Source organism: Schistocerca cancellata, chromosome 1 (genome assembly GCF_023864275.1).
Source record: "Schistocerca cancellata isolate TAMUIC-IGC-003103 chromosome 1, iqSchCanc2.1, whole genome shotgun sequence".
NCBI lineage: Eukaryota > Metazoa > Arthropoda > Insecta > Orthoptera > Acrididae > Schistocerca > Schistocerca cancellata.
This window is the reverse complement of record NC_064626.1, coordinates 1,007,504,032-1,007,526,271: the sequence shown is the minus strand read 5'-3', so window position 1 is coordinate 1,007,526,271 and position 22,240 is coordinate 1,007,504,032. Positions and strand designations below refer to the sequence as shown.

Below are 22,240 nucleotides of genomic sequence, written 5' to 3'. Positions count from 1 at the left end.
GCAATGCCTGTACTAGATGTCTATCATGTGCAGATCATCCTGGTTCAAATGGCTCTGAGCACTATGGGAGTTAACATCCGAGGTGATCAGTGCCCTAGAATTTAGAACCACTTAAACCTAACTAACCTAAGGACATCACACACATCCATTCCAAAAAAAAAAATGGCTCTGAGCACTATGGGACTTAACATCTATGGTCATCAGTCCCCTAGAACTTAGAACTACTTAAACCTAACTAACCTAAGAACATCACACAACACCCAGTCATCACGAGGCCGAGAAAATCCCTGACCCCGCCGGGAATCGAACCCGGGAACCCGGGCGTGGGAAGCGAGAACGCTACCGCACGACCACGAGCTGCGGACTCATCCATTCCCGAGGCAGGATTCGAACCTGCGACCTTAGCGGTCACGTAGTTCCAGACGGAAGCCCCTAGAACCGCTCGACCACAGCGGCCGGCCAGATCGTCCTGCATTTCGGTCTAATTTTCAGATGTTGTGACTTTCCTGTGTAGAATAGAACGCCATGCAACTTCCGACGTTATGCATTGTCATTTACACACTGCTATCAAAGACTTGAGGTCGAGACAATCAAAGTAACATAACGTATTAACAACTCGGTGGAAACGAATGAAAGTGAGGAAGCTTGCTGTCAGAAGTCTCCCAGTGGTGCATGAAGGTAGGATGTCAAATAGCGTGAGGTCAACTTGACTGTGCCGCCAAGCAGTGCTGCCCCCCGCAACACAGCGGAAAACGTCTGTGTGTGTCAATCAGCGTACAATTGCGGCTCTTACTTACAACCATAGCCCGAAGACAACATGTGGATTACTTCACACGGGGAAGAATCATTGGGGAACTGGAAGAACAACGAAGTGTGACGTTTGTAGCCCATTCGTAAAGTGTTGCTCACATCATTGTTTCACTTGCATGGAGAGCGCTCCAGCCACATGCACTCTTACTCGAAGGTGTGGAGGTTGTCGATCACTTTCAACTGTAGAAGCAGGTGACTGCTACATGGTGCAGCTGGCAAGAAGGAACCCACGTCAAACAGTGGGCGCAATTGCAACCACATTTAGCAGGACAGTAAGAATATATCACGTTCCATAGTGACAAGCCGTCGACGCAGGAGTAGTCTCTTTGCAAGTAACCAATAAACTGTGTTCCGTTGGCACCCGCACATCGGCGGCACCGTTTGCGATGACGACCAAACCGTTGGGACTGGACAAACGAACTCATCTCGGACGGTAGCAGATTCATAGTACTGAGTCCGGACACACTCTCATATGGTGAGAGGTGGGAACATGTAATGAACCCAGGAACATTGTCGAAATGATCGTTACGTTGGTCCAGATTTTACCGTGTGGGGAGGCATAATGATGGACCTCCACATCTTTGGTCACGTTACACTCACCGGTCGACGTTACTGTCACACTGTACTCCTTCCCCATGGGCGTATTTTAAGGAGTGCATTCGGTCCTGACTTCATTTGCGGATGACAATTTGCTACCACACCGCATGAGCAGGAACACCTGGAACGAGAGAATGTACGGCGGATAGGTCGACCTGCCCGTTCCCTCAACTTAAATTGCATCCAGCGCGTGTGGGATGTGTTGTCGAGACATCTTGCAGCACGTTCATACGATTCCATCAGTATAACTGCATATAGGTGTGGTGCCACGAACCCATGGCGCTCAGCAGAACAACAAACAGAAGGAATACTGTCAAAGTGGATTTATTTTTCTTTTTTCTCTTCGTAATAATACTCTCCATTCTTCAGAACAGATGCATTCAATGGTTTGGCTTTATTACTGCAGATTGAGGTCAGTGATACCGATGTCTCCATCGCTCGTATATTGTACACCTTTAGTAATAATAATAAGTTCTGTAACATGTTGCGCAGTCTGGTATCTATATCATCGCAGCCAAGATGGCCAGTATTACTCTACGGCCCACCCTGTTGTTCACAGGAAAAACTGTCTTGTCATGTGTGTGTGGAAATAGTCAGGCACCTGATCTAGTGATCTTCAAGTCCATATTTATTATTCTTTCGAGGAGATATATGTGACAATTTTATACAGAGTGGCAGAATAGTTACTGTTAGGACTACTCCATATAAACGCAAATATTGCACATGGACGTACCTTACCGAAACTAGCAGAGTACTTCGTCATAGATTAGACCTTACCGGCAGACGTAAAATGTTAAGTAAGGGGGTAAATGGCACTAGTTCAACTACGCTCCTTCGCACGTTTCCTGAAGTACCAATGTACTGGAGTGGTTCAAAGGCTCTGCGACGCCTCTGTGACGCCTCAAACAGTAAAGTGTCGACAAAGGAAAAAGGCCACATCTCAGAAGTTCATGTAAGGCGTGAGGTAGGTTAATGATGCCACATTGGCACCAAATTTCACCATAATTGACACCAACGCCTTTGTGGACATGGCCGGTGAGTGGTATGTCGTCACATTCTTTGGGACACACGTTTCGTCCTTCTTCGGCCGCCTTTACGATAGAGGTCAGAACTGCAACGCTCAGCATTGAAATCATCCTATTTTCTGACGGGTGGTTGAGGTAAGCGTTTCAGACACGACGCCGTTCGCTCAGAATCGACACGAAGGGAGCTCAGGGAGCGGCATAAAGGGCGTCGATGGAACCACCCCTTCCCTTTGGACGTTGATACCGACCCATTTCGCAGTCGAAAAGTACAGTTCACAGTGTGATGAGCAACAGGACGACTTTCTTGATAAGCCGTGGCATTGCTGACGTACCTCGGATGATTCAACTCTTCTGTAAGAACATCTCGGACCAGAACTCCACTGTGCATATACACTGCTGCTGTCACCCCTCGGATGGTTCAACCCTTCTGTAACAACATCGTGACTCGGAATCTCACAGTGCAGGTATCCCTTTGCCTACTCTAAGGACATCATGGGCCAGCAATCCCGTTGTACATGATCGCACTGCGCTAGACTGCAGTTGGACCGTAAGTTTTGCTTTTGTATACAGGGTGGAACCACTAACGACAGCTTAAAGTGATTAGTTGAAATTTAAACATAATCAGAAGCAACAAAGGATGGTTAACATTTCAGGCCTCCTGTTTCGCGCCCTCCTTACGTTTATGACAAAGGCGAATGACATTGACACATGTGTGAATAAAATGGAAAAGGTCCTTCAGAGCGCCTTCCCTCCTCTCCTCAGCTGGGCAACGCCCTTGGTGCCACCCAACCGACTTGGTGAACATTTTGACAACGTACCTGAAAAGAGACAACATGCTTCGAAATCCTAGGCCTTGCAGTCAGACAACCCCTCCAACAACTCTCACATTCATGAATTCCTGTTAGCAGGAGCAATGGCAGTAGCGTAGTCAGCGTGGAGGTGCCAAGGATTTTCGTCACTGGTTCTCTCTGCACAGGCATACTTTTAAGGTGTTGAACAAAGGTGGACGGGTGGAACCGAGGGTGTTTTCGAGCTGACGGAGCCTGGTGGGACACTTTGCGTTTCATTCACGACCACGGGAGGGCGTGAAACAAGAGGGCTGAGAAAGTATTAGCACCATCTGCTGCTTCGCAAAGCGTTCAGTCATCTGCGATTGGTTTTGCGCGTTCCCTAGTAGTTCCACACTGTACACTAGAGCAAAGATTGTAATCGTACTCCACTCCAAAGCAGCGCTATCATGTACAATGGGATTGCTGGCCCACAATGTCCTTGGAGTAGGGCTGAGTCGACCAGGGTGTCAGCAGTGTCAAAGGTTGTCAAGAACGTCGACATGTTCTCATACCACTGCGAACTGTCACTTTCGACCGCGAAATATGTGGGACTCAGTACCCCAAAGTGACGAATGGTTTCATTGACGACCTTTATGCTTCCCCTTAATGCCTTTCCGTGTCGATTTGGAATGGTGGTGTGTCTGAAATGCTTTCTTCGACAGTTCGCCAAAAAAATATAGTGATTTCAACGCTAGGCGTCGCAGTTCTGACCTCTACTGCAAAGACATCCCAAGAAGGGGCAAAATGTGTGTACGAGGGGCTGCGACAATTTTCCCATTACTTGACATGTCCATGGTGGCGTTGGACACAATTTGGTGAAATTTGGTGCCAATGTGAATCATGAACTCACCATATACGTGACATGAACTTCTGCCCTCTGGTCATTTGTCTTTTTTTTCCGCATGTTTCAACATCTTGCTCTTTGAAGCATCACCGAGCTCGAGGGCTACGTTGCAGAGTGCCACGCTTTTGCATCATTGCAGAGGAAGTTGTAGGCACCACTGATCCAAATTTCAAGCTTATGCGTCGGAATGGGAATCAGTTATGGAGTTTCGAAAAAGTTATCCTTGAATTGTGTCGCACAGTCTAGATGGCTGTGAATGGCACCTCGTTCAAGCTAGACTTCCCAAAACAACACAAGGTACATTGGACGGTCGAAGCGCTAGACTAAGCGAGCCCGCCAGCAAATTCTAGCCTCCTGCAGCAGAGATTGCTAAAAGGTGGGTCTATGTTTCTCGTCACGGTCAAATATTGTGGAGTTAAGTATCACTGCGCACCAGAATGTAAGTCGCGTTCCACTGCAGAGTTTGTTCAGAATTATATTCCTTCGAACGTTCCAACTAGAGCGTGTCAGAGTTCAAATTCTAGCCCCGTCACTGCCATCGTTCCACTTTCTTAGCAGGCCGCCTGTCCGAAAAGGGATCCGCCATTCTCCGACGATTCATGACATCACCACGAAAATACCTACACAGGAGAGAAAACCGTATCGTGCACTTAGCCTCACAGAAGGACTGTCTCTGTTGAGGCACACTGTATGTTTGACTAGGAGTAGTATAGTCAGTGGCTCCTGGGTCTTTATTACGAACAGCGACAATGTATTGCTACAACAACCTACACGTAGGACGACTTCACTGCTGCTCTAGAGTAATTTATGGAAAGCAAAGAATCAGAAACATATTTGCTTAGTCCTAGAACGTCCTTCATTCTGGTCAAGTGCCTTAGCAACACCTCCTCCACGCTCGTTCTTCTATTCCTCAGTGACAGCATTGGAGAAAGTAGATTAGCTACAATGAGGCCACTCAATTCATTAATGTAGGCCTACCTCTGTATATTTATGAAATATATATGTACGTTTCACATCTCCTGAAGCAGTTCCTTGATTTCAACAGAACTTGTTATACATAGTAGTATCTTGAAAGAATTATAGTTGGGGTAAGAATCCCCTACCTCATATAAGGTTGGGGATGAAAAGCGGTTGGCATGTAAGCATAACTTCTGGAGTAATTAAAAAGGTCAATATAGACATGAATAAAAACACTGCGGGAGTGAAATATCCCTACTACCTAAAGCTGTGGTGGTGAAGCTGACAGTGGGTGACATGTAAAATTATTCGAAAACTACCGTTGGTATTTCTTTCCTGTGAGCAACTTCTTGCATACTACTAACCCGGGCAGATTTACCAGCTTTGCCGGCCGGAGTCGCCGAGCGGTTCTAGGCGCTACAGTCTGGAACCGCGCGTCCGCTATGGTCGCAAATTCGAATCCTGCCTCGGGCATGGATGTGTCTGATGTCCTTAGGTTAGTTAGGTTTAAGTAGTTCTAAGTTCTAGGGGACTAATGACCTCAGAAGTTAAGTCCCATAGTGCTCAGAGCCATTTTTTACCAACTTTCTCAGCCTGCATGTTGAAGTGCGGGACAAAATTCGATACAGATACAGATGAAATACTGTACAAATGTGTAACTACGTGAAATATATATATGACATATGCGTACGTGGGCTAAGTCGCTAGCAAAAAGATAGTTTCCAATAAAGTAGAGGGCAGTGTTCTCGTTTCGAGTATTGCTAGCAGCGCGATAAAATTGGAAACAGAATTAATAGAATAAAGGAATAATCTTGGCTAAAGCCACGATGTAAAGTGAAAAAGAAAGGGAAGAGACAGGGAGTGTAAAACGCTTCTGTCACGGCGGCCACCAATGTAGAATATATAGGGAAGAATATAAAACCCACGGTTAAAGAACTGGCTGTTCGGGCGACAGTAGCGAAACACAATACTTGGAGCATAAATAAGCTCGCTGCAAATCCCTTCGTTACTCAGCGCGTCCCCGATGGAGATAATTTTGTTCACTTTCTTTTTTCCCTTTCTCCTACCTCTTTTTTCTGATTTAACAGGATGAAACCAAAATGTTGGCCATAAAACACAGCTACACTTGGAAGATGCAATTTACTTGTCGGTATGGAGGACAAGTCTGTGCGGAGTGTGCGTGTGTGAGCGCTTGTGGCGAGCAGAAAAAACAGGGCATTTGCCACAAAGAGCGAGCTGGCCAGCGCGCCGGCACGGCTGGGCTCGGCGGCGACCGGTCGCGCCCGCGAGTTGGCCCCCGCCCGTGCGCCTCTGGAAGGCCGCTCTGCGAACCATTCATTAGGGAGGAGCGGCCGGCGAAGCCGCAGCCGGTAAGCCGGTAGCTGATAAGCCGCGCTCTAACAAGCGCCGCACACAAAGGTCCGCAGCCGGCGCGCACACCGCCACTGGGGCTGCGCTCCCCGCCCGATGCTCCCGGCAACTGCTCCTGCGTAGTGAATACCGCCCGTCCTGTCAACACTAACATCTTTTGTCTGCGTAACTACTGTTAAGTAAGCTCACTGCACAAAATCTATGAAAAACGTGCAGTAGCCTCAAGGACTGTGTTCAGTGGCTCCAGTGGATGAGGATTTGTAGTGTAGTAATTCATTTGTCACAGTATACGGCAGTCAGAGGGCGCCCGAGGACTGCCTGTACACCCTCAGGTTCGACTCTGAAGCCAATAACTGTTCTGAGTTTTGAAATGAACAGCGTTTGCAATATTCTTTCTAGCATACGACCATGCCCCACCGCTGAGTGCGTACTCCTGTACACCTGTTTAACAGCGTTAGCCATTTGAATGGGTCGCATTGAGGGGCCTGTGGGTGGCTTGCAAGGTGCCTCTTACGTGAGGAAGAAATTTTTACCAGTTTAAAAAAATTATTGTCTCTTATTGATGTATTCACGATAGTTAGGAAATGCTGTAGTCCGTAGCCGCCCATGAGTCGGAGAGCATTTCCCACGTTGGCAGGCTAGGTGACGAAGCGACCATATGTCGCGCGTAGTGGGGTGGGGCTCGGCGCTGGACCGTAGCAACAAGCGTCAGCCTGGGAAATATACGTAACGGGAAGTACCGCCGTCTTGGCGCCAAAGTCACCGATTTTGTTTATTTATATTTAATAATTAAAGTCATTTATGACAACATGGATACTAGGAGGAGCCTCTGGATGTTTGAAACTATTTATCATAATTTTGCCTCGTTAAAATTCACACCCGTTCATTAACAAATGCATATCTTAGAAAGTACGAACTTGATCGGAAATCCACGAACGGTGACGAAACTCGTAAGAGATACGGACTGCGCGTCGAAGTCGGCAGTCGGCGTTAAGAGTTCTTCCTGTCTTGTTCCATGGTAGCCATGCTCTCGGTTACGAGTAATTTGTGACGTGAGTGTTTCATTATTAATCTAATAGGAACAAAAGTGATATTATCGAATTCTGAATGTTAATTTCGAGTAAATATATTCCCCAAAGTTGATCGAAAGCAAGTTCCGATAGTTAGCTTCCACCGACAGACACATCTATTGCGCCAATGAAGAATATGCACGGGACGGCATTTACGAGAGCTGCACCGCGCACAGGTAGGAGGAAATCCGACGACATGACCCACCAAGCCGGATCATTAAGGTCCGACTTACACTCGCAAATTCCGGGTGGAAATGCTGACCAGTTTTACTGTACGTCACATATACCACCCTCAACGGACTCGCGGCTAAGCTGAGTAATAACAGTATCAGTTTAGAAGCGAGGGGATCTTGCAAGCTGGATGGACATATCGCTGCAATGTAGGGCGCAATGTATCGTTGGTCACAGGTATCGACAGTGCTCTGTGGAAGATTCCCATATCTGTAGACCAGATTTTGGACGTCCGCGTAGTAGAGGCGCACGTCAAGATCGACCCACTGTGCGAGCAGCGGTGGCCGACGGAACATCGTACATGGACGAATCCGGGGCAGGCGTTGTACCTGCTGAGTCATCATGGACCATTGCTAAACCGTCTGCTTGGAGCTGGATTAAGATCACGTGTGCCTCTTGCCAGGCAACTACTGAGATCACGACACCACCAAATACTGCTATTCTTGTGTCGTGAAAGTACATTGATGCTCTGTTGTCTTCACTTATGAAAGTAGGTTCGTCTCAATGCAGTATGGCAAACCTGGTGAGATGCCTCTTCTAGAGTTCGTTCGCCCAAGACGCTCAGGCCGATCCAAGGTTAGGTATTGCGCGCCGTCAGTTACAGCTGGCGGTCATATTTGGTGTTTCTGCAGAGTAAAGTAACCAAATCCCCCTACATTGCACAGACCGTCGTCCAGTGGTACTATCATTTCTTCGACGCGAAGGTTGTGAGCTTCTTCAGCAGGATACACACGGTCACTGAGACGCTACGTCCTCTTCACGGTGTACGATAACTGCCTTGGCCAGCGAGATCACCAAATCTCTCACCAATCTAAAACGTACGACACATGATGAAGTGGCAGCTTACCCGTACTCCAGGCTCGCAAGAACCATTGCCTAATTGCAACAAAGTGGCAGAAGATACTAAAAAAATCTTCCGCAGGATGCCATTCGGTATCTTTATGATCGTTTGCATGCAAAATTGCATGCGTTGTCTCCAGAGGAGGTACAATGTATGTTAACGCTACAATTTGGATGCCTTTTACTGTGAGATTGTGTTTCATTTGGTCTGAACTTGTACATGATATGTTGTCATATACTCCTACAATGGTGAACTACCTATCAACTCCCTTGTCAACATTGACCTTGTCAATGAGCGAGTTTCATTTTATTTTCCAGAAGTGTGTGAAGAACGTCTTAAAAGGGCACACTGGTTGCTTTGAAGCGACTGATGGTGTAGAACTGGCACCAAGTACTCACTGATTCTCCATCATTGATGTAAATTGTGGTAATCAAAGGTATGTATGGATCAAATGGCTCTGAGCACTATGGGACTTAACATTTGATGTCATCAGTCTCCCAGACTTAGAGCTACTTAAACCTAAATAACCTAAGGACCTCACACACATCCATACCAGAGGCAGGACTCGAATCTACGACCGTAGTGGTCACGCGGTTCCGGACTGACGCGCCTAGAACCGCCTAAAAAGGTGTGTATGCCAGATGGCTATACGAAATTAGGACAATAAGATGGATCAACATGTACAATGCGACAAAGGAGTGTTAGTGTTAGGACCTGTGCATGAACAAACCACCAATGAAGTAGATCCATTTATTTGGCTATAAAAGGGAACTATCCAGCTTATCTTCATGGACTGGTGTACCATTTGTAGCCATGTCACACAGTGTAAGGACAGTGACCTCAAAAAGATGTGAACTGTGCGTATCACGCATCGGCAACGACTCCCGGCGTTATTTCGTCAGTCGCTAGACTGAGTCACGGTAGCTAGACAACTTGGCTGCCAGTTTCGGAATTCTAGTAGCAGGGCCTGTATTACTGCTACGTTAGCATCGTGCACGGTGCACCATAGCAATGCCTACGTAACACTTTTCAGGCATACGTGACTCTTTGACACAATAACGCCGGCCCAAAAGGTATATCTGCGCCACCAGCCTGGCTGATGGTCGCTTGCATTCGGGACTTGTCTCTCGTCACCCAACGTCGTACCTGACCAATCCTCGAGCCATACAGGGCGTATCTGTATCAGCAGTGTGCTGTGCCTTGACTCCAGTTCTGACTTCCATGCCAGCCTGAGCGCTGATGCAGTCTCTTGCGCCACCTGGTGGCCCCCACAGTCCGCCCTCTAATAGACTGCGTCAACTATCTTGATTCTCCTGGGTGTCGGACTGGAAGCAACCCGGAGGAGCCGTTTAGTATGCGTCAGCACTTGCACACTATTGACATCGGAGACCCTGCGTTTGAATAGTGCGACGCCGAACACAGCTAGTAGAGATCACGAATGGAGAAAATACGGCCCAATGTTGGGGGTTGCATACTTCACCAACTTAGTCAGTTTCCTATATTTTTTTCTCCCCTAGCATCTTCCGATTACACTTCTTTCCAAAGGAATTCATGAAAACAGTCTTCATAAAGTCAAATGTCAATCATAGAATTCTATTATTCTAGTTTTACTACCCAACATCAACATTTCCCGTTATTTCCTGTTTACTACTTTCAACTATTACTGAATTTCAGTTTTTGCTGTTGTTGTTGTTGTGATCGTCAGTCCGAAGACGGTTTGACGCAGCTCTCCATGCTACTCTATCCTGTGCAAGCCTCTGCAGCCCAGAATAACTACTGCAACTTACATCCTTAGAATCCGCTTACAGTATTCATTTCTTGGTCTTCCTCTACGACTTTTATCCCCACTCACATCTCCAATAATAAGATGGTGACCCCTTGAAGACTCCAAATGTCCTCTTGACCGATCCCTACTTCTGGTCAAATTGTGCCATATATTTCTTTTTTTTCTCCTCAATTATATTCAGTACCTATTCATTAGTTTCGTGATCTACCCATCTAACCTTCATCATTATTCTGTAACACCACATTTCAAAAGCTTATATTCTCTTCTTATCTGGACTGTTTTTCGTCCATGTTTCGTTTCCAAACATAGCTACAATCCATATAAATACTTTCAGAAAGGAATTCCTAACACGTAAGCCTATATTCGATGTTACCAAATATCTCTGCCTCGTGATTACTGGGTGTTGTGTGATGTCCTTAGGTTAGTTAGGTTTAAGTAGTTCTAAGTTATAGGGGACTGATGACCATAGATGTTAAGTCCCATAGTGCTCAGAGCCATTTGAACAAACATCTGTTCTACAGAAACTCTTTTCTTGTCATTGCCAGTCTACATTTTACATTCTCTGTACTTCGGCTATCAACCGTTATTTTATTGCCCTAATAGCAAAGCTCATGTATTACATTTAGTGTCTCGTTACCCAATCTAATTTCCTCAGTTCGTCTGATTTAGTCCAACTAAATTCAAATAACATTGTTTCGCTTTTGTTGATCCACTTTTCAACATACAATCCATTCCGTTCAACTGCTCTTCCAAGTCCTTTGCTGTCTCTGACAGAACTACAGTGTCATTGACAAATCTCAAAGATTTTATTTCTTCTCCCTAAACTTTAATTCCTTCTCCACATTTTTCTTTGGTTTCCTTTAGTACTTGCTCAGTATACAGATTGAATAACACCAGGGACAGGCTGCAACCATGTCCCAATCTCTTTTCTATCATTGCTTCCTTCTCATGCCCCTCGACTCTTATAACACCTGGCAGCACCAGGTTTCTTTGGAATACGAATGATTGTCTTGTTCTTGAAGTCTGACGGTATTTCGTCTGTCGTATACTCCTTACACACCAGATGGAAGAGTTTTGTCGTAGCTGGTTCTACCAAGGTTAGCAGTAGGTCTGACGAAATGTCTTCAAATCCGGGATCGTGTTTCGATTTAAATCTTTCAGTGCTCTGTCAAATTCTTCTAACAGTATTATGTCTTCATCTCATCTTCATTTATGTCTTCTTCAATTTCTACAATATTGCCTGCAAATTCATCTCCCTTGTATGTGCCCTTTGTATATTCCTTCCACCTTTAAGCTTTCTCTTCTTTGCTTAGGACTAGTTTATCATATGACCACTTGATATTCATACCCCCACGTTTATTTTCTGCAATGAACTTTTTAACTTGTCTGTAGGCAGTATATACCCTTTCCCGTAGTGATATATGCTACTAAATCCTTACATTTGTCCTCTAGCCATCCCTGTTTAGCCATTTTGCACTTCCTGTTAATCACATTTTACTTAGATATTTGTATTCCCTTTCACTTTCTTCTCCATTTGATGCGTTTTTAAATTTTCTCCTTTCATTAATTAAATTCCGTATCTCTTGTGTCACCCAAGGATTTGTACTAGACCTTGTCGTTTTATGTGTTTGACACTCAGCTGCCTTCACAATTTCGTCTACCCATTCTTCTTTTACTGTATTCTTTTCTCCTGTTCTATTGAATCGTTCCCTAACGCTCCCTCTGAAACTCTCAACAACCTTTGGTTCCATCAACTTATCCAGGTCACATCTCCTTAAATTGCTACCTTTTTGCAATTTCTTTAGTTTTAAACTACGCTTCATAACCAACAAATTCTTTCATGGTTCCTAAACCAAGTGTTAGCGATGATTAAATTTTGTTCTGTGCAAAATTCTACAAGGCGGCTTCTTCTTTCATTCCTTTCACCCAGACCATATTCATCTACTACTTTTTCTTATCTTCCTTTTCCGACTATCGAACTCCAGTCCCCCATCACAATTAAATTTTCGTCTGCCTTAACTCTTTGAGTAAATTATTTTATCTGATTATACATTTCTTAAATATCTTCATCTGCGGAGCTAGTTGGCTTATAAACATGGACTACTGAGGTGGGTGTGGGCTTGGTGTCTGTCTTGGCTATCATGGTTTCACTGTGCTTTTCACAGTAGCTTACCGGCATTCCAATTTTCTTATTCATTACTGAACCTACCCCTACATTACTCCTGTCTGATCTTGTATTTATAACCCTGTGTTTAACTGACTAGAAGTCACCGAACGTCACTAATTCCCACCGTATCCAACTTCACCCTATCTATATCACTTCCTAAATTTTCTAGCTTACGTACCACATTGAGTGATGTAACATTCAATGCTCCGATCCGTAGAATGCCAGTTTTGTTTCTCCAGATGACAGCATCCTCCTGAGTAATTCTCATCCGGAGATCCAATATGGGACTATTTTAGCTTCGAGATATTTTACCCAAGACGATGGTGCCATCATTTAACCATGCAGTACAGCTGCGTATCCTGGCGGAAAAATTACGGCTGTAGTTTCCTCTCGTTTTCATCCGTTCGCAGTACCAGCACGGTAAGGCCGTTTTGGTTGATGTTACAAAGTCAGAACGTACAGACTGTGTCTCAAATCAAATGGTTGAAATGGCTCTAAGCACTATGGGACTGAACATCTCAGGTCATCAGTCTGCTAGAACTTAGAACTAATTAAACCTAACTAACCTGAGGACACCACACACATCCATGCCCGAGGCAAAATTCGAACCTGCGACCGTAGCAGCAGCGTGGTTCCGAACTCAGTGCCTAGAACCACTCGGCCACTCCTGCCGGCCAGACTGTTGCCCCTGCAACTAATGAAAAGGCTGCAGATCCCCTTCAGGAACCACACGTTTATCTGGCCTCTCAGCAAATACGCGTGCGATGTGGTTTGCACCTACTGTACGGCTGTCTGTATCTCTGAGGCACGCAAGCAATCCCACCAACGGCAATGTCCGTGGTCCATTGTGGGGTGCATTTCAGTATCCATTATGATATTCGCCCTTGCGACACATTTCACGAGTTAATCATTGTTATCATACACTTTTTTCAATTTCACCGTCATCCTTAAACCTCGTTACTGTTTCTACTTGTGTGATTCCATATTCAATCCATTTTGCTATGAATGTTATTTCTGTTTGCTACAGATAAGTGTCATTTTCTTCGCTCAAGCCGACAGTTTGAGGAATGGGTTTAGTCGATGTGTAAACTGTTGTGGTTGGCAGGAGAGCCAACACCGTGTTACTAGAGGAAGCTGAAAGGCACGCGTTTTGGCTCACGCAGGCTGGCGTGAGGTCTGGAACAGGACAAGGAAATTAGAATTTAGAAAAAACGGACGTACCTGGTGGAATACTTAACTTTAATCTATTAATGATGAACGTCGCTCTTGACGGTACATTATTCACAGTATCACTAGTAACTGGTAATGACCCCTTGCTAGGTCGTAGCAAATGACGTAGCTGAAGGCTATGCTAACTATCGTCTCGGCAAATGAGAGCGTATTTTGTCAGTGAACCATTGCTAGCAAAGTCGGTTGTACAACTGGGGCGAGTGCTAGGAAGTCTCTCTAGACCTGCCGTGTGGCGGCGCTCGGTCTGCAATCACTGATAGAGGCGACACGCGAGTCCGACGTATACTAACGGACCGCGGCCGATTTAAAAGCTACCACCTAGCAAGTGTGGTGTCTGGCGGTAACACCACATAAACCATTGTGTTTAACTTTATCCATTGTACAAATCACATCGTACACGGCGGTAGCGCTGCTCTGTAGCTGAATCGACATTCATCTCACGGTTCGAAATAAGCCTTAGCGTCAGCACGGTATACCACATCGACAGAAAACTCGATGGCACAAACTGTCCCATCTGCTTCGTGAAACTGGTAAACACGTTCCATATGGATGAGAATTGTTATAATGTTACATAACGTAACTGGCCAGGTGGGAGACGGAAGTTTCATTATTACCAAAGCGCGAGTACTATATCAGCCTCGCATATACACTAGCCGACTATTAAGCACTATCGAACGAAATCATCGGCATCAAAAGCAATTAATAATATATAATGACAGGAATATAATATTAATTGGTTTGAAGGTAACTCCACGTTTGGTTATTTTATGGCTAAAGATGTAAGAAGACGTTCAGAATATGATGAGTCAGCTTATTCTAGATGTAACTTTACAAATTGTGCCGTGCTGATAGCATTAGAGGATAAACAAATATTGCATGAACGATGGAATCGAAGTTACACGTTTAAAGAAACAGACAGACATATTTTCTGTAATAGTATCAGCAAACTTCTGGTGTGGCGATCATCCGTGAAAGACTTTCAAATGCAATTTAGTAAGGAAAACGTTAAGGATGTGCTTTACTTACCGTTGCTGAACTCCTCCACGGCTTTCGGAATTCCATTCGAATCCAGATTCCTTATTCGTCTGCCTGTAAATGGAAACAATTATTAGCTCGCGGTCTCCCTTTAAAATATCGTATAACACGTTTATTATGGAAGTATCGTCAAAACATATTTTGTGAGAAATTGTGACGAAAGTTTCACTTCCGTGAAGTAGGAATGTGGAAACAATTTCAATTTATTATGGACTACTCCACTGTTCAACAGCCACTACATAATATTCCATTATTTTACACCCACAATGTAACGAAATTTGCAAATGAAATCGAGACATTGTGATCATTTCTTCACATAGGATACCACAGCAGTGAATTTATGAAGTATTAACATCGGCGTTTCCTCATCGGCTGTTTATAACTTTATCTGCAAAGCTTATTTCAGAGCTTGTACAGCCTTGTGAAGGCATTGATAACGGTGTTTTGTTGTAAAATTGTAACATTATTAAGATTGTAATTGATAAAAATAATGCAATAACACCTCCTAATTTATTAGGAATTGGTCGTAGAATTGCTTAGGCAAATAGGAAATATCATTAGCAAATGAAGTAGTGAATAGTCGACGTGGAAACAATGCCTTTAACGTTTTAAAAGATTTCGGCTTCGACATTTTAGTACTTAGTAAGATTTCATAAGAAAGGGTATGTAGAGTCGCTCCGACCATCGACCTCTATGATGTACGTGTTTACACAAATTTGAACGCCAGTGCGATAACTACTAGCTTAGATTACTGATTGTCGCTTCTGTTGTTTTTCTTGGAAGTCACTGGTGTCCTATTGAACATCACGAGCACTGACAGTAACTTGTGGCGTCTCAGAAACGAGGGGTATGTACCCTTTTTCCGCTGTAGCAGGAAATGGAAAGGTGGCAGTATGAGACGGTGCAATTTTGCACATAAAGTTTATGGAGCTTGGTTGCATTTTCAGATTTTCCTGTGAGGAGCGTTTGTCGCTCTCCTCAATAACCAGATCTTAACCCTTTTATCAGTTTTCCAAATCTAGTGTGTAGTTTCTACAGTCAATCAACGACAAAACTAGGAAGGTAAAACTCTTACATACTGTGGTCATAGCTACCAAAACACTCACTCCAAGTCAGTGCATTCACGACACTTATTAAATACCTCAGTTTCACTATATGTAATGAACTTCGCTGGCGGAATACTTAGCTGACTCAAGATATTACACGTCTGATACTAGCCCGTACAGGAAACATGGTTCTGCATGTACGTATGTGCCTCATATAATCGTAGTCTTATTAAAGTTTTTATTACTTCTCCAGCATGTGACGAAGGGCCATAATGTGTAGTAGCATCAAGTATACTTAAAAAATCAACAAATTATAATTCGGATCCCTTGGGAGAAGTTAAATGAAACTTTTGAACTTTTATTCTAATTATATCGGTCTATGAAAAGGCGCAGCAGTGGCCTAGTACTCTGAAAATACGTTTCTTTTCTATCCAACAATGCAGTAATTTTTTTTAATTTCCAACCCGCAATATCCTCTACACACTGTGTTTTCCGTTGCAAAGGATTTTAAAATTCCTTCCAATGCTATATCCTTTAAGACATAAGTTACGAACTATGAATAGGGCTATCACGTTAAAAAGAGTTTCGAATGTGTACAGTTGTGGACAAAACGAGCGAGGCCCCTCGCCTTTTCGTTAAGCTGATTCGCACAGCTTTAAAATTTGTTACACAGCATAACAGGCAAGGAGAAAGAAGTGCTACCAATATACTATACACATGCGCGAAATTGACAAACTATCCGAATTTTCTCAGGCTGTTTTCAATCAGGCGTGTGACTATATTAATGCTGAATAGTGTGTTAAACACAACACGTAAAATATAAGACATAAATGAAAGAAGAAATGCTAATTAGTATGAACTGTACTAATAAAAATGAATTTCAGCTTATCGAGAAAACATAACTGTTTTAGTAAGACTAAGTACCCCAGACCGTTACGAATAAGCAAAATGGCTTTTAAGGGCTGGGTAGACAGATAGACGGTGAAGAAAGTGAGACTAGTAGGGTTCCATTTTTACCGATTTAGGTGACGAAATCCTAACAACGAAAATAGCTACGACAGTTACTGAAGATGAGGGCCGCATAAACAATTCCCCCTACTCTTTATTGGAAATGTTCTAGTTGCAGCTGATACATCAGCATATTACTCGTAGATACGCTTTCGATCCAAATCACGTTTACAGGAATGCAAATAAAATCCTTTTGCCTATACACGTGGTAATTCAGATCCCAGTATTAATGCCACAGCGTCTTAGAAGTGCGAGCATTCCCATTGCTAGGTAGCTTAAGAAACGCTTCGGCTAATGAACGTTTTCGGGCTGTGGCGAATCTAATGGAGAATTCGAAACATTGTAGAATATGTTTGGCAGCTATGTAGCCGTTTATTTCCTGGGGTGGTGCAGAATTATCCTACTAAATTTACTCGCTTAATAACAGTAATTTGTTATTTCGATAAACATCCCAAATGATTGTCACATAAGCGGTGACATAAAGGTGGAAAATTCTTGTTTTTGAGTCTAGAAAGTTCTATGGAATAGAAACTGCACATCATTTTGCCATTTTCATTGCGAAATTGCCGGCTTATTCAAGTCTGGGGTAATAATAGAGGGCTGTTTGCTTGGGTTGTCTGCTAGCGTAGTGAACGGTGTTTGCTACTGCAAGGGAGGTCTGGTTTGTTTTCGGTTCTAATCTCGATGGAGGTAGATAGACTATCAGTAAAGCAATTTTAAGAAACTCTCTGCCCCCCAATACGTTTTGTTGCTACCTTTATTCTGTACTGAGTCCTGTGTATGTAAATATGAGCATCTTGTAGAATTTCATACTTGTTACTGATTAATTTTTACCGCTTCTGTCAATAATTGATTTGACTTATGTGTGGCACTGAATGATTTTTAACTGAATTTCGTTATGAATCTTCACGCATTGCTAAATTTGCACACTTTCATGGTAGGTTAGCAACGGTAATCCAGTATGACTGGTCTGAACGTTGACACAAACCGTTTTGCAGTCGAATGCGCATAATGTTTTGCTAATTCGTAACGATCTGAGGTACTTTGTCTTACTATAACAGTTATGTTATCTCGATAAGCTGAAATTCATTTTTATTAGTACAGTTCATACTAATTAGCGTTTCTTCTTTCATTTACATCTTATATTTACTTGCTGTGTTTAACACACTAATCAACATTAATATAGTCATACACATGATTAAAAACAGTCTGGCAAAGTTCGGATAGTTTGTCAATTCCACGCCTGTGCGTAGTATGTTGGTAGCACTTCGTCGCCTTGCCTGTTATGCTGTGTAGCAGACTTTAAAGCTGTGCGGATCAGCATAACGTAAAGGGGAGGGGTCTCGCTCGTTTTGTCCACGACTGTACATTTTTAAGTCTTCCATTTATTTTCAGTACTCCTACACTACCAGTACGTAACATTGCATACATAGGTTCTAGAAAATCTTCGCATGCAGTGAATTAAAATGATTAAGAAGTATTTTTGATTTAATTGTATGTTTGCAAAATTATAGTCGGTAGTTTTTGTAACTTTACAACAATAGCTTATAGTGAGCTTCCTTCATTTGTCACTATCTATTTATTTGTTTCTATGGTTCTATGTGATCGTGACGGTCTTGCAAGTTGGTCATGGACCAAGGAATCCTCCTAATGCACTAAGAAAGGTACTGGCCAATAGTGATTTAAATTATAATTTTCTGTGCTGAAGTAACGAGCTATCACAATCAGTTTTATTGTTAAATCGCACTTGCCATTAGTGTGTCTCTGATTTCAGCAGTTACACAAAATAGTGTTTTCTGTAAAGCAATTTACTTGATATTTCAATTGGCGAGTTTAGTGACTGTCTTGTACTGAGACGTTAAATTTTGGCGCTGTTTTCATTACAAAAGCTTGTGGCGTGCAATGAAGTTAGCAGAAATTCAGTTCGCCACAAAATGAATGCGAAAATGCTTGTCTCATAAGTTGCTGAAAATTTGTTGGTGACATGACCATGTCGTCAAACACTGACATTTAAGTAACTCAAACATTAATATTAGAATAACACGCTTTAATAATCAGTCCGCCCCGATAGCTGAGTGGCCAGCGCGGCGGTCTGTCACGCCAATGGGCCCAGGTTCGATTCCCGGCTGGGACGGAGATTTTCACCGCTCAGGTACTGGGTGTTGTGTTGTCCTCATTATCATTTCATTATGATCAGTGGACGGCAACGGGAAACCACCGCTGGAATCACATCCGTAGACGCTCATGCGGTGGACCTCTCTGACGAGGCTTCCCTCATTACGGCAGGACACAAAGTTAATACTCAAGCGTTTTCTAACAGAACGATAAAAAGGAGAAAAGGACAAGTAGTTCTTACATTATTTCAGCGAATCGTGGCACAGTACGTGAGATAACGCAATAAGACTTCGTACGGCACGCAAAAATTCAATCTTTCACGTTTATTCGACTTACAGCTGTCCGACACGCAGCCACACAACGATTGTGGCAGCAGGCAAAGCGAATAGAAAAGTGGAAAACATCTCTGAAAGACGAAATAAACTGTCACAACATCGTGTACCCACTTTAGACAGATACGAAACAGGTATTAAATATTTCCTCGCCTGTGCTGGATCCTCCGGTAACAGAAACCGTATTTTTACGACTGCAGCCAGGAGAAAATTTAGGGGAGTATAAATAAAACAGCAGCTACTAAAGGGACTTATTACTCCTCCATAAAGCGAGCGAATAAATCTTTCAGCGCAAGGCGGCAGCGGGCACATTGATTGGCCCCGGCCGACGGAGCGGCGGGAGGGTCGACCTGAGAGGCGCTACGCCAGCGTCGCCGCGGGAGCTGGCGCCAGCGATTGAGGCGTGCTGGCTGCCACAGCACTGCCGAGCTGTCTTGTTTAACCGCAGCCGAAACTACAACGTTCAACTGTTTCAGTAAAACTTTAACGCAGGGGTTTCTTTGCGGGCGACCATATCTTTATGTAATTAGAATTATATTTATACCTCCAGCTGTTGACGGGCGTTGATATATGTCAACGGGGACAGGTGAAAATGTTTGCCCTGACAGGGACTCGAACCCGGGATCTCCTACTTACATGGAAGACGCTCTATCCATTTGAACCACCGAGGACACTGAAGATAGTGCGACTGCAGGGACTATCTCGCGCACGCCTCCCGCGAGACCCACATTCTCACCTTGTATGTCCATACACACATTCGTAGTGTCCCATCCCAACACACTCATTACTCGTGGAAGACATTCTTACAAAGTCGCTTAAGAGTTCGGGGATTATGTGCGTATCCGCACAGAAGAAGGTTATGGCCGGTGTTGCCAGAACTAAATACTTATATGGATATTGTGTCTGTTCTTTCGGACATGTCCTAAAGAACAGACACTCAAATGGATAGAACGTCTGCCATGTAAGCAGGTCATTCCGAAAGAACAGACACCATATCCATATATATATATATATATATATATATATATATATATATATATAACTTTATTTTTCCTTCGGTACCTGAGATTTTCAAAAATATCAATCCCTCGAGGATGAAAATCATAAATCTCATTACGTGGAAAACTATTAAAAATGTTAAAACTCTTCGAGGAAACTGAAACTAAAGCGACCCGTAAAGTATCAGACCGTATAAAAGACGTAAAGATGAGGGAGGGAACGAGGGCTAAGGAGGCAATGCACATCAGTCTATCGTAGGGTGCAACATGACTTTTAGAATCGAGTGACATTCTAGGAAGTTTAGTATCAACAGTACTCCAGTATCACGTTGTAACTGTAAATATTAGTGACTGATACGTTTTATTTTAATTACATTCAGCTACTTTTGGCAATGATCTAACGTTACTTTGACCCAAAATTCTTATTTAATACTATCATTTCACGGTTTTTTACTATATTCACCTGATGATGTAACTAACGTTACGAAACCGGTCGTCCTCTTTAAATAAAACATGGTCCCAGTTTCACTGAGATATGTTACTTGGCGGTGGCACATCAAGCGCTAAAGTTTCTTTCGTCCTGATGTTTTTCACACGAGTGCATTTCTTTTTTCCTCAAAGCACCAACGCAATTAGTAACGCTTGTCTGCCGGCCAGGACGGGTGTGTCGCCCTGGAATACGATTTTAAAATTTAAAGTAAACAACGATATTCACACGTATGTATTCTTGCGTGTGTGGGATGGGGGGACATAGAGCGTGTGAATATATGTGAGAAGCAATACGGGAAATCGTGTCAACAGTTTTAAGAAAACGATGGAAAATCTAAACGTGAATGGTCGGACGAGAATACGAAGCCCGTAAAGCCGCTGCTCCATGTCGCTCTGGCAGAAAAATTTTACACTTATGGGGAATTGTCCTATGATGTGACAGTTGTATAGCATATTCTCCTTGTCGAAGTTACTCATGTTCAAATGTTCAAACTAGATCCACTTACAACCAATTGTAGGATAATACGCTCTCAAGACAAAAAGAAGGAAATATCACAATGGGAGAGATATCGGTAGATGTAATGTACATGTACAGACAAACAAATGGTTGCAGTTTCAGAGAATGGTTCAAATGGCTTTGAGCACTATGGGACTTAACATCTGAGGTCATCAGTCCCCTAGAACTTAGAACTACTTAAACCTAACTAACCTAAAGACATCACACACATCCATGCCCGAGGCAGGATTCGAACCTGCGACCGTAGCAGCAGTGCTGTTCCGGACTGAAGCGCCTAGATCCGCTCCGCCACCGCGGCCGGCATTTTCAGAGAAACTGGATAATTTATTCAAGGGAACTTCACAAATAGTCAATAACGCTGTAGTCCATCTCTGGCCCTTATGCAACCATTTATCCAGCTTGACATTTATTGATAGAGTTGTTGGATGTCCTGACCGATAGCCTTAGCGATAGCGTGACATATTCTGTCTAGTTGGTGCATAAGGCTATGTATTTATGTATTTAATATCTTCGGTCCAGAGTCTTCAGTGATGAGTCCCACTTCGAACTGCCCCCGATAACCAGCGAAGACGTGTCTCGAGAGATTCCTGACAAAAGTTGGATACACGCCGTCTGTCGTCCGCGATACCTCTCGACAACTAGGAGTGATGGTCTGTGGTGTCATTTCCTCTCATACGAATATCCCTTTGGTTGTCATCCGCGGCACCCTTACAGAACAACGATATTCTGCGCCCATCTCCTATTGTCTTTCATGTGCTTACATTTCAGCAAGATAATGCCCGCCAGCACACGGCGAAAGTTTCTACTGCTGCCTTCGTGCTCGCCAAACCCTACCTAAGCCGTCACTGTCACCAGGTGTTCTCCAATTGAGACCGTTGGGAGATTATGGCAGGTCCCTTGAACCAGCTCGAGATTTTGAGAATCTAACATGCCAATCAGTC

The 22,240-nt window shown here is 43.6% G+C and overlaps 1 protein-coding gene across 2 annotated transcripts in view; it reads right to left on the bottom strand.

Moving 5' to 3' along the window:
* The window catches only part of LOC126089044 (lachesin-like), a 1,131,845-nt gene that overhangs the window by 947,788 nt on the left and 161,817 nt on the right, over positions 1 to 22,240 (bottom strand). For both annotated transcript variants that reach the window (XM_049906881.1, XM_049906882.1), the window contains exon 3: positions 14,786 to 14,848. In XM_049906881.1, the coding sequence (XP_049762838.1) occupies positions 14,786 to 14,848 (63 nt within the window). The remainder of the gene's footprint in view (positions 1 to 14,785; positions 14,849 to 22,240) is intronic.